At 36.0% G+C, this 13,970-nt stretch overlaps 1 protein-coding gene across 1 annotated transcript in view; it reads right to left on the bottom strand.

Moving 5' to 3' along the window:
• Positions 1 to 854: 854 nt before the first annotated feature.
• PPP4R4 (protein phosphatase 4 regulatory subunit 4) overlaps positions 855 to 13,970 on the bottom strand; it is a 139,417-nt gene continuing 126,301 nt past the window's right edge. Inside the window, exons 20-25 of the mRNA XM_003408846.4 lie at positions 10,973 to 11,042; positions 9,773 to 9,856; positions 9,386 to 9,479; positions 8,027 to 8,097; positions 4,599 to 4,746; positions 855 to 2,230 (exon numbers count right to left, since the gene is read on the bottom strand). Of these exons, the coding sequence (XP_003408894.1) occupies positions 2,206 to 2,230; positions 4,599 to 4,746; positions 8,027 to 8,097; positions 9,386 to 9,479; positions 9,773 to 9,856; positions 10,973 to 11,042 (492 nt within the window). The 3' untranslated portion in view covers positions 855 to 2,205. The remainder of the gene's footprint in view (positions 2,231 to 4,598; positions 4,747 to 8,026; positions 8,098 to 9,385; positions 9,480 to 9,772; positions 9,857 to 10,972; positions 11,043 to 13,970) is intronic.

The raw sequence follows: 13,970 nt of genomic DNA, 5'->3' as shown, positions 1-13,970 counted from the left end.
TTGATAACCTGTTAAACTGAGAGCTTTTATAAGAATATCTATCTTATTTTCTGATATAAATTAAGATATGTGTGGTTACCCATAGCTGTCACCAATTGTTCTTTATTCTGCGTCTATAAGTCTGAACTTGGAAGTATAATTTTAACAAAGATTTTTAAAAATTATCATGTTCTTTAGAAAAAAAATGACTTCCAAAAGTAATTGGATTAACTGTTTTAAGTGATAATTGAGTCCCTAGAAATAAGATTGCATGGACTTCTCTATATCCCTAAATTATGGTAGTCACTGTTCTGTGTCAAATCACTCTCCTCTTCTCTCACATACATGGTGGGAAAATAAAAGTTTATAACTCTACTAAATTTACTATTTGATGAATAAACTGAAATTCTCCATCTATTTAAATTACTGTCAATGCTGACTATCAAAGTGCAGAAACACGGATGCAACTTTGATGTCCCATTATAAATCCAACATACTCTAGCTAGATCATGCTATATTCAATCCTACACTATTGATGCTCGTGGAAACATAGTAACATGAAATCCACGGAGCATGTACTAAATTCGTTTAGCCAATATCATCAAGTTCTTTATACCTACCCAATCTTTAACTACAGTACTGACAAATAAAATGAGTAGTTGAACAATTCCATTTACTTGACTATCCTTTCGTGAAGGATATTAAGAATCACTAAAAAATAGCCAAAAAGAGGCCACAAGGAGGGTAAAAACCAAAAACCAAACCCGTTCCTGTTGAGTCAATTCTGACTCACAGCGACCTACAGGGCAGAGTAAAACTGCCCCATAGGGTTTCCAGAGCTGTATTTTTTGTTTTTTTTAATCTTTACAGAAGCAGACTGCCACATCTTCCTCCTGTGGAGTACCTGGTGGATTCAAACCACCAACCTTTCGGATAGCAGCCAAGCACTTAACCACTGCACCACCAGGTCTCCTTATAAGGAGGGTAAAGAGAAAGCAAACAGCATGAAAAAGACTCACATTGAATAACCATGCCCTGAGTAACTCACAGCTGATACTAGTACGTTTCTACCATTCATTACTTAAACACGAACTGTCTTACTCTTTAATTATAAAATAAAAACTGCAGGAAAATGTTTAAAACTTTTTTCAAGAACACAGGTTTCTCATTAACCTATGTTTTATTTTGAGTCAATTCATTATTCATTATTTCACATTATAAAAAGTAACCACACACACATATGCATTCACAAATTAAATCATCTTTATCATACATCAATGGATTTTAAAAAACAAACATCTTCTAATACCAATATAGTTATATGCTGATTGCATTTTGAAATAGAGAAGCTGACAATAGCTTCATACAGTATATCTCAAGAAATGACTTTTTTTGTTTAATTAAGAACTGTTTATGTTCCACAGGCAAATTCTGATGGTCATATTAGCATTAGTACAAATAAATGTTGTTGACATAGCTTAAGCATGATAGCTTGGAGTAACAGCTGATTCAAACTAGACTCATCATTTGAAACTAAGGACAGATACAATCTAAAATGTAAACAAAGTACTTATAAAATAAATTCTAGGAAATAAAGGAAATCATCAATCTATTATTTTTAAGGTACTTGTAGCTAAAAGTTATCAGAAATCTTTGAAGAATTTTCATTGTCAAATTTGAATTTGTCAATGTCCAGGTACATTTTGTCACTAGGACTGATAAAACTGCAGACAGTTTTTTGTACCCTCTTCAGTATGACTTTTCAATTGGGCTTGAAGATTGGTTAGATAAGGTAGTATCTTCCTCACGTCCACGGTCCCCTTCCAAGTGATTCTCTAGCTAAGGTAATTTCAGCTGATTTGGACTTTCATACAATTTTTAAATGCTAAAACTCTAGATGAGCACAACAAAATAGATGGTTCCCTGCACAAATAAAGGCAGACTTTGTCTCTTTTGCAGCAGTAGTTACAGCACATACCTGAAGTTGGTTTTTTGTCAGAATTGGAATTCTGCGACCACGCTATTATTCACAGAAATATATATTATACCTCCTAGGGAATCTGATTTCAAACATGGAAAGTTTAACAACATCAGATGCTATTACAGTTCTTTGTTCCATCCCTTAAAAAAAGACAGAAAAAAAAAAAGCCAAGCTATGGCTTTAGCTTTTGTCCATCAATCACAGTATCTCCAGCTGTCTTTGGCCTCCTTCATCAAACAGATGATTTAAGGATTGGATTTTCTGGATTTTCTTTGTCAAAAAATGAGAAAGGAATAGAAAAAGCAAGTTAGAGAAAGAAAGAGAGAAGGAAGGGAAAGCAAAAAAGAGAGGGAAAGAAAAAAATTATCCATATGATGTTCACAAAGTAAATAAACACAGATATAATCCACTTTAAATAAACCTGATATATGAGAATGTTGATTCAGGAAGAAAATTAATTACACTAAAGATTACTTGAAATTACCTTTAATTATCAAAAATCATATGTGCACTTAGCATTCAACTTAGGAAAAAAATTCACTCATGCAACTTTTCACACATTTTGCATTTTGTATAGCCATAACCAATTAACACAGGCCTGAATGTATCAATCGTCTGGTCTTAAAAGGCATAAGACAGAATACATATCTGTGTTTCCTTTTAGAGGCTGGTATTACTAAATATCAGATATGACATCTCTGTGAAACTGAGAAGGTAGGGAACGTCTTGCATGTGATTTTATGCAAAGCAAAAATTTCTAAAACCACGTCATAGGCTCTTTTTCCTTTTAAAGGCTACATTTTCATTTAGATATGGCATAGCTCTGAATTATGGATAATACTTCACAGAAAAAGACTGGTGTTGATTTTAATCACCCATATCTGCTATGTGCCAGTGCATACTCATGAGAAAGTCCAGATTAGAGTCACATTATATGGAAATGTGCTTATGGCCTTTGACATCCAGCCACATGTTAGAAAAGTGCCTTGGGTACTAACATCCTTTTTCTTCACAATATTCAGAAAACAAGAAACAAACCTGGTGTGTGGTTTGTTAACAGAGTGTTTCTAGATTCGTTTTTTAAAAAAATAACCAATTTTATATATTTTTTTCCCAAGGAAAAGCAAATTCAGTTTATAAAAAGGAAAAACATAGACTCTTAACAATGGAAGAACGGGTAAAGATAGTATGAGATAAAGGAGAGCTGGTATAAATATCTTAGGTTTCAATGGTCTTTGCTATAAAAATGCCTGAATCATTCAGAAAAATAAGTTGAGAAGAAGATGAATTACATTCTAGTGTTATTAAATGTGTCCTTTAATAGTAGGATCCTAGGGAAGCCTTTTGAGAGGAGGTTCAGGGTGACAGAGCAGAGGATCTCAGGATGTTAGGTGGAGTGCCTGAGAGGACGAACCATGAGGTCCTGCACTCTCTGCTACCATGACTCTTACGTGGAATTTCCACAGTCTAATCATTACATCAGTAACTGCTCGGATAAAGAGTATCCCCTTCGACAGCACAATTAGAAAGGTCCCACCATCTGTAATATCAGTGTTACCTTTTTCTATTACTCTCACTTCTTTCTACTATATATTTCTAGTCTTTCCTTGAGCTTCATTCAGTAAAGGTTTCAAAATTCTGAATCAAGTTGGGTACACAGATCTGTATTTGTATACACCCAATAGCCAATTAAAATTTGTAATAAATTTTATTATAAATAAAAACTCTATGCTGGACTCCTCCTTAAAACCACTCCAAAACTTTCTCTTAAAGCACAATAAAAATTTTTTTTAATTAAAAAAAAAAAAAGATCCCAGCATGGCGTTTCCACAAAGATGTATTTGAGAAATTTTATTAGAATATGCCCATGAATGAGACGAAACATATGCAGAAGAAAATCTGAATCCTGTTTAAATTCTGTTCTCATTAGAAGGCTCAGGTGTCCCATATGAGAGGACAAACCTGAAGCTACAGTTCAGGCACCTGGGCTGAATCATTTCTACCTTGATCTGATCTCTCCTCAGGGTGATTTTTATGGTAGTCCTCTCTTAAAGTTTAAGCTAAAAGAAACGAGGGCTTCAACAATTCAGACACGATACAAATAGCACATAAAAAGGACCATGAGGGAAAAGGAGAACAAAAGGCCCTTTACATCCTCAACATCAAGGCACAAGGAGAGAGTCTGTAAAATCTCTCGTTTCCTGGACCCGCCACTCTGGATCTTCTGCTAGAGGAATACGTCTTAAGTGGCATTAGTTGTACTCATCCTTCCGGTACTGAGCAATTCAACACTGTATACTCCAGTTAGCCATTCAAGGGATGCAATTACACTCAGTGTTTTCTCAGAAATAATTCCCTGAATCCAAACATTTTACAGAAAGATAAATAGCTCTCAGATACTAGGGGGAGCCACTTATATGTTTCTTGTTGGTTCCCTAATATTACAGAGTCTGCCACACAGAAATCATTTTATGTATCTAGCCTAACAGAGTCACATGTAATAAAAACTGCTTTTAACTTGTAACATTTCCTCATTATAGACACTTCCTACTCTTTAGGAAGTGTTTAAGTGGGAAGGAAACTGCACTGAGAAAAAGGGCAGGAGAAACACTTAGAAGTGTGTCTCTTGATTACTTACAAGGCAGCCTTCCGTGGTTGCGTATCTTTACTTCCGCTGCTCTTTGACTCCGCCGAGTTACTTGTCCCACGTGAAGTGCTTGGTAATGCAGAATTAGGAGAAAAGGCAGCTGGAAGGCTGCTGGCATTACGGGTCCGGAATGAATCATCTGAAAGTGATACGTGTACAGACAGACATGTTGAACACACCAAGAACGGTATTAACCTCGGAGAAGAAAAGGTTAAAGCTGATTTTTTTTTTCTTTTTAAATCAACTCAATTTATAAAGGTGTAATTTACAAACAATAAATGCACAATTTCAGCATACAGTATGATAAGTTTTGACATATACAGCCACGAAGCCATCCCACAATCAAGCTACCAAAAGTGTCCTCATGCCCGCTATAATCCCTGCTCACCATCCCTCCCCACACGCCCGGGCAACCACTGATTTGCCTTCTGTAACTATAGATTAGTTTGCATTTTCTAAAATTTTATATAAACGAAATCATACCGCATGTACTTTTTTTTTTTTTTGCTCTGACTTCTTTCATTCTGGATAATTGTTTTGAGATTTATTCCTGTTACTGTGTGTATCAATACTTTGTTCCTTTTTAATATTGACTAGAATTACATAAATGGCACTTGTTTATCCATTCTCCTGTTGATAGATACTTGGATTGTTTCCAGTTTCTATTAGAAATAAAGCTGCTTTAAACATTTGTGTACAAGTCTATGTGTGGATGTCTGTTTTCATTTCTCTTCAGTAAATGCCTAGAAGTAGAGTCGCTGGGATGGAGCCCTGGTGCCACAGTGGTTACGAGCTTGACTGCTAATCAAAAAGTCGGCAGTTTGAATCTACCAGCTGCTACTTGGAAACCCTATGGGGCAGTTCTACTCTGTCCCGTACGGTCACTATGGAATCGACTCGATAGCAATGGGTTTTTGCTGTATATATATATATATATATATATATATATACACACATACATATATATCTCTTTATAAGAGACTGCCAAACTATTGTCCAAAGTGATTGATCATACCCAACTATGTATGAGAGTTCTAGTTATCCCATATCCTCACAAACTCTTGGTACTGTAAACCTTTTTAATTTTAGACATTCTCGTGGTATGTGGCATAGTGGTTAAGTGCTATGGCTGCTAACCAAGAGGTCGGCAGTTCACATCTGCCAGGCGCTCCTTGGAAACTCTATCGGGCAGTCCTACTCTGTCCTATAGGGTTGCTATGAGTCGGAATCGACTCGACGGCAGTGGGTAGTGATATGTAGAGCATGTCATATTTATCTTTATCATTGTTTCTATGTTGCATTTCCCTAATAACTAGTGATGTTAACCATCTGTCATAGATTGAATTGTGTCCCCCAAAAATGTGTATCAACTTGGCTAGGCCATGATTCCCATTATTGTGTAACTGTCCACCACTGTCATCTGATGTGATTTTCCTATATGTTATAAATCCTATCTCTATGATGTTAATGAGGCAGGATTAGAGGCAGTTATGTTAATGAGGCAGGACTCAAACTACAAGATTAGGTTGTGTCTTAAGTCAATCTCTTTTGAGATATAAAAGAGAGTAGTGAGCAAAGAGACAGGGTGACCTCGTATCACCAGGAAACAAGAGCCAGGAGAATAGTTTGTTCTTTGGACCCAGGGTCCCTGCTCTGAGAAGCTCCTCAACCAAGGAAGATCAATGGCAAGGACCTTCCCCCAGAGCCGACAGAGGCAGAAAGCCTTCCCTTGAAGCTGGCACCCTCAATTCAGACTTCCAGCCTACTAGGCTGTGAGAGAATCGACTTCTGTTTGTTACAGCCATCTACTTGTGGTATTTCTGTTATAGTGGTACTTGATAACTAAGACAGCATCTTTCCATGTACTATTTGCTTATCTTCTTCTGTGAAGTGAATGTTCAAATCTTTTACTCATTTTACTATTGCGCTGCCTTCTTATTATTGGATTTTTAAATTTCCTGTATATATTCTGGATACAAGTTCTTTGTTAGATATACATATTATGAATATTTTCTCCCAATCTGTGTCTTTATTTTCTTGATGCTCTCTTTCAAAGAGCATAAGTTTTACGTTTTGATGAAGTCCAATACATTAGTATTTTTCTTTCATGGTTAGTAGAAACCTTTATTTCAAAATTTCGAGGCTTTCTTCTGATTTTTCCTCTAGAAATTGCATGGGTTTAGCTTTTAGGTTTACAATCTATTTTGGGTTAACTTTATGTACAGTCGAAGAACTGAGGTCCATTTATGTTTCATATAGACATCCAATTGTTCCCACCATTGATTTATCTTGGAGCCTCTGTTGAAAATCAATTGACCAAATATGTCAATATGGTCACACTGTCTTGATTACTACAGCTTTATGTAAGTGTTGAAATCAAGTAGTTCAAGTTCTCTAACTTTGTCTTTTTCAAAACTGTTTTGGCTATATTAGGTCTTTTGCATTTTCATATAGATTTTAGAATTGGCTCATAAATGTCTGCAAAAAGACTGCAGGAATTTTGATTGTATTGAATCTATGGATGAATTTAGAAAGTACTGACATTGTAATATGTTAAGTCTTCTAATCCATAAACATGGTTTATCTCTCCATTTATTTAGATCTTTGATTTCTTTCAGCAATGTTTTGAAGTTTTTAGTGTATATATTATACACATTGTGTCAAATTTATCCCTAAACATTTAATGTTTTTGAAGCTATTGTAAATTGTATTTTCAAATATACCTTTCCAACAGTTTAGATTTGCAGGAAAATTGAGATGAGTACAGAGAATTCCCACATATCCTTCTTACAATTTCCCTAATTGTTAAGATCTCACATTAATATGCTATATTTATTACAATAAATCAATCAATATTGATACATTATTATTAACTAAAGTCCATAGTTCATTCAGTTTCCTGATTTTTTAATCTAATGCCTTTTTCTGTTCCAGGGTCCCATTCAGGTTACCACCTTTCATTTAGTTGTCATGTCTACTTAGGCTCCTCTTAGCTGTGAGTTTCTCAGGCTTTCCTTTGTTTTTGATGACCTTGACAGTTTTAAGGGACATTAGTCAAGTATTTTGTAGGATGCATATGATCACAGTGAAGACCTACTGTTCTTAACGTCCTTAAAAATGACTGCAAAAAATGTTTAGTCTATGTTTCTGCAGTCCCTCAGGCTGTGATGAAACTTATCCTATCATTTTGCCCTTTTTCTCTTCTAAAAGCATTGAATTATTGGCCTTAACACAGTGAAAACGAAGTAATACATGTAGTCAAGTATTCCCTCAATTGCTATGGGAAAGCTTCATTTCTTAGGGATTTGATAAAGACATAAATTTAGGAGAAACACTTTATCTAGGAATTTGTTTTAAATCGGGTTATTTAAGATTTTTTTTTTTAATCATGTTTCGGAAGTGCTCAGATTGCTACTTACCAGTTAGTGAAAGCACAGAACTCTTTGTTAACCCTGAGGCTGGAGGTGCATATCCTGCTGCAGAGCTTTTACTAGAAAAGAACATGATTTAGTGTAAAATCCAAGAACATGCTTCTTTCAGTCATGGTCAGCTAGCACTTGGTCTGTTTCAGCCCCACCCCTCTTTTTCAATATTTTCTCCTACTGTTTATGAAATACCTTTGCTGCTTTTATTTCTCATTTATTTTTAGATTTCAGGTCTCATAACCCTTACTTTGTAACTTAAAAGAGCTTTCTTAAACCTCTGCATCAGACTAACAATTTTTCTTTTAATGTTCAGCTAACACAGGTGAGATGGTAAAATTTTCTTGGCAACAACTGACCTTTATCTCTAATTCCTTTTATCCCTCTTCAGGTCACCCTACTGGATAGAAACTCTAGATGGATGTACTGAAAATGTCCAGAAATTGCTGAAAATCTGGACTAGACTATCTTTAATAAAAGAAAAATGTGTGGGTTTTTTTTTTTTTTGGTACAATGTTATTTATCTCGATAAATAAGTGAATACTTCTAAAAGCATTTACACTTTCTTAAAATTATTTTACTTGTCAATTGATATGCAGCTCTTATATTCTGTATTATATAGCGCCTATGAAAAAAATCATAAGGATCCCTGGTGGCACAGTCGTTAAGAGCTCGACTGCTAACCAAAAGGTTTGAACCCACCAGCTGCTCTGGAGGAGAAACATGTGGCAGTCTACTCCCCTAAAGATTTACAGCCCTATGGGGCAGTTCTACTCTGTCCTGTAGGGTTGCTATGAGTGGCAATTGACTCAATGGCAGTGGGTTTAGTTTTTGGTTTATAAAAAAATTAGAGTTGTTTAATTAATGCTAATTCTCTCCTTATCTTAACTGTTTATAATTTTGCCTTCTGAGCTGAGTGGAAAACCAGACAGGCATCATTTTTCAAGGGAGCTCTGTTATGATACTTTACCAAAGGAACATGTCAGCGGCTTCTTAACAGACAGAAACAACATTGATAGCAAATGGATTTACGTATTAAATGGCTCAGGCGCACCCACATCCATTCAGAAGTGTCATATATAATACAGCACCACCTTCCTCATAAAACCATACACGGATTCCATGATGTTATTACGTAATGCTGGGGCACTATTCTTCCTACAGTGCTAGGATACCTACTCTTATACAAATTAGTAGACTTTTATTTTTTTAATGTAACAACCTTTTCAGAAGAAAACTAATTACTGTCCTATAAAAAACTCACAATTAACTTGGTTTATTTTCATAACAAAATAAATACACAAAGATGTGAGACTATAAAACAAAAAATTAAATTAAAAAGCTGACAAGTCATACCTAGTGCACTTGTCTAAGTTGCCATATTTTGCGTGAAAAGCTTGATTATTAAAAGACTGGCTTCGAATCAGTTTGGATTTCTTGATTTCTTTGCCTGGAGTAATAAACAGAAATGAGGAAAATGCAACTGTTCAATTCACCCTTGTCTGCCCTAATTCCCATCCCCTCCCCAGCTACCATCATTTTCAGTAAAGCACAGATGAGTTTCGCTTTCTTTCCTTAGTTTGAGCTGCCTAGAATGTATCTTTGTCGTACTACCCACTAAGAACTACCAAAACAAACAGTAAAGAGCAAGAGGTGCTTGAGAACAATATATCTCATTTAATAGTGTGACTTTGTCTGAAATTAATATTTATAAAAGAGACATAAACAAAAACTATTTCTTACTTGTCGATGGGTTGGCAGAAGAGGGCCCAGGGACAGAAACAGGAATGCTCTTGGGCAGATTTGTTGGTGTCTTGGTGTCTCTACCTAAAATAAAGCCTGTTTTAAGTTCTATACTTTCCTCTGAGTCCTTATTAAGCTCTATAAATACATAAGACAACACAGAAAATATGAATCACTATCCCTGGATAAGCAACACTGTTTTCCAAACATTTGTACTTTTCATATTTCATTCTTTGTTACTCAGTGATCAATATCACAATCTTATTATTGCTTATTACTATCAGAGTTACCTTAAGCTTTTCTACTTGTTTGTTTATTTATTTGGTGAAAATATACACAGCAAAGGATACACCATTTCAAGAAACTCTACATGTATAATTCAGTAACACTGTTTACGCTCTTCTAGTAGTATAATGGTTCTTGCTATCCTTTTCCAACTTATTCTACCATTATTAACATAAGCTCTCTGCTACTTAAGCTTCTTAACTAACGTTTTGACATGGTTGTCAACTTGATCCTACAAACATAAATCTCTGAAAGAGGTCAGTGCTCAAGGCAGATATACTTTACAAAAGCTAAACTGTTGTTTGGGTCTAAGCAGACCTCCAGGGAAAGGCTTCGTTTGAGTTTAAGATTTAAAGATTACTTCAGGGCAATAGTTTCAGGTATTTGTCCAGTCTTAATGGCTCCAGAAGGTATGGACTACATTCAGAATTTGAAATTCTGTTTCATGTCCCCGCCCCCCCTTTTAATCAGGATTCTCCTATAGACTCTTAGATCAAATTGTTTAGTAACAGTAGCACCCTGCAGTTCTTCTAGTCCGAAGGCACAGGTGGAAGATGTTGGCAACATTTCCTCCTCCGATTCCTGACTCTCCTTCATTCTCTGCTACTCGAGGTGAATGGAGATTTACTGTTATCGCCCGCTTGGCCACTTGCAAGCTCTTAAGACCCCAGACACTACACTAAGCTTCCCTTTCGAAGGACTTAGACCTCCACGCTGATCTCCATCATTTATTCATGTATTCTTGACATCTGTACCACATTAAGCAGCTAATTATTGAAAACAACTTTTTAACAAGATGAAAGAAGGTGAGACAAGTGTCCATATCATATAAATAACTCCGCATGGTCTTTCAGAAAGCCAGGAGGCAACACCAATTGTATAGCTGAGTGGTGAAGGCAGGGGGAAGCTACTTACGTTTCTTTTCAAAGACTTTATCACTCGCCGGCCTTCCATCATTCTGTGCCTTCTCTTTCTCTAATTGTTCCTGTTATTAAACATTTCCTTAGCATTAAAGGTACAGTTTAAATAAATTCAGGAAATTCTCTTAATGAGAAACGACTCTAAGTTTTACAGATACAAATCCAATTCACAAAAATGCTTAAATTTTTTTTTCCCTCAAATTAGTGCCTAAGGAAGTCAGGACTCTTCCAGATTTGTTTGTGCTCTTGGGGCTCTGTCAAGCTACAACGCTGAGTTTGGGATCACTACTAGAAAACCAGCTGCCATCGAGCAGGCTCTGACTCACGGTGGCCTCATGTGTGTCAGGTTGGAATGTGCTCCAGAGGGTTTTCTATGGCTGATTGTTATTGTTCAGAAGCAGACCACCAGGCCTTTCTGCCAAAATGCCTCTGGGTGGACTTGAACCTCCAACCTCTTGACAAGCAGTGGAGTGCATTAACTGTTTACATCACCCAGGGACTCCATCAATGGGCCCTTATTTTCTAGAAGGTATTTACAGATTCTCATCAGCAAAGTATTTGTTACAACTGGTCATTTCAATTTACGCTTGGTAAATAGCAGAATAATATTTTTCTTTAAAATGATTGAGAGAAAAGGAAATGGTCTCTTGGGTATTTTTGGTAAATGTCTTATCCAAGTATAATATACATACAGAAATGTGAACAAATTATATGTATACAGTTCAATAAATTTTCATAAAGTGAACAGACCAGCTCCCCGATCAAGAAACAAAACATTACCAAAACCCAGGAGGAGCCCCTTATACCAACAGAACAAGAAAGCAAAAAAAAAAAAAAAAAAAAAATGAAGATATCGAGTTTTGAACAAACTTGACCTAACTGACATGTACAGAACACTGCACTCAAGAAATAGAAAAACATACATTCTTTTCAAGTGCACATGGAAAATAAAGATGGAGGACATAGATGACACAATAATGAATTTCTATAGAGAGCTCAACTCTGTAAAGAAGAATCAAGTGGAAATTCTAAAACTGACAATGAAACACATAATACCAAAAAATAAAAATATCATTAGGTGGGCTTAATACCAGTCATCTACTTTATCTTTTTCTCTATTATCTTAATCATATTAATCACGTTTATCTTGAAGTCCTTTTCTGCTACTAACTCCAATATCAGGATCACCTGTGGGTCTCTTTCTATTGTCTGCTTTTTGTCTTGGTTTTAGTTCATATGTTCCTAAAAAAAATTTTAGAGCCTACTGTATTCTCTACAGCTTCTACCACTAGCAATCCTGACCTCTAATCTTTGCCTTGCAAGGCTGCCAAAACAATACACTTTGGTTTTCAGAGGATTTCCACTTAGGTTTTTTGTCTCATGGTTTCAGAATTCTCAACAGAGAAGTAAAAAAATATAAAAAAGAACCAAGTGGAAATTTCAGAACTGACAAATTTAATATTAGAAATTAAAAAAAAAATTTCACCATATAGGCTCAACAGCAGAATGGACATGTCAGAAGAAAGACGAGTGGCACTGAAAATAAATCAACAAACATTATTTGGTCTGAGGAGCAAAAAGATTTATTAAAAAAAAAAAAAAAAGAATATAGCCTCATGGGTCTGTGGGGCAATACATATGTATAACTGGAGACCCAGAAGTTGAAGTTGGAACAGAACATGTATTTAAACAAACAATGTCCCAAACCTTCCCAAATTTGGGGGATGCCATACCTTTACAGATTCAGGAAGCTCAGCACATCCAAAGCAGGATAAATTAAAATGAAACCACACCTAGACATATCAAAACGAACCCATTAAAAAAAAAAAGATAAAAAAAAAATCTTGAAAGTAGCTAGAGGAAAACAATATTACATACAGGAGAAAAACTATCCAAATGACAGCATATTTTTCACCAGATGCCAGGAAGGCCAGAAGATAGACAGAAAGAAACTTATCTTTCACGTGTAGAAAGAAAAAGGCTGTGAATTCAGAATTCTATATCCAATGAAAAAATATCCTTCAGGAATGAAGAGGAAATATGGACATTGCAGATAAAGGAAAAACTAAGATAATTTGCCACCAGTAGACCTGCGCTACAAGAACTAGTAAAGAAAGTTCTTCAGACTGAGGGGAAAAAAATGCCAGAGGGAAATGTGGATCCTAAGCAATGATGAAGATACGTGATGGCTTAAGGTAAAAATTATGACAGTGTCTGATTGGGTTTTTAAAGTATATACACGTAATTCATATGATACCTGTAACATAAAAGAGTAGTGTGGAGTAAGTAAAGGAACCCATTAACATTTTTAAGTGACGATATTGTCATAATGATAAATACTACCACTTTAGGTGACAATATTGAAGATAAAATATTAACAATAAGTAGAGAGTAAAAGCTTAGTTATGTATATTATAATCTCTAGAAGAACCACCAAAAACTAATTTTAAAAAAAGAGAGGAAGAACACAAATCACCAAGGTAGGAATGAAATGGGTTATATCCACTGATTCTACACACATTAAAAAATAGAATCCGATAATATTATAAACAACTTTATGCCAACAAACTTGACCGCTTAGACAAAATGGACAAATTTTAGGGGGTAAGAAGCAACTTGTCAAAACTGACAAAAGAGAAGGCGGAGCCAAGACGGCGAAACAGACGCTTCTGTTGAGCCCTCTTTACAACAAAGACCCGAAAAAACAAGTGAAACGAATATATTTGTGACACGCTGGGAGCCCTGAACATCAAAGGCAAGCTTAGACAAGGAACTGAGGGGCGGAGGGGAGGGGGGAGAGGCCGTTCAGAAGCGGAGAGGAGTTGCCGGACCTGAATCGCGGGGAACCCTCAGGCACCATTCCCGGAGTGGCGGTGGCCGGCTGGTCCTAGAGTTGGGCCACAGTTCCCTCAGGAAGAAGCAGCAGCCACACAGCCCACTCACACCTCCGGAACCTGAGCAGAAGGGCGCTCTCAACAAAAGCCAACTACTTG

This window comes from Loxodonta africana, chromosome 10 (assembly GCF_030014295.1).
Source record: "Loxodonta africana isolate mLoxAfr1 chromosome 10, mLoxAfr1.hap2, whole genome shotgun sequence".
In the NCBI taxonomy this organism is placed as follows: Eukaryota; Metazoa; Chordata; class Mammalia; order Proboscidea; family Elephantidae; genus Loxodonta; species Loxodonta africana.
This window is presented reverse-complemented; position numbering and strand designations above follow the sequence as displayed.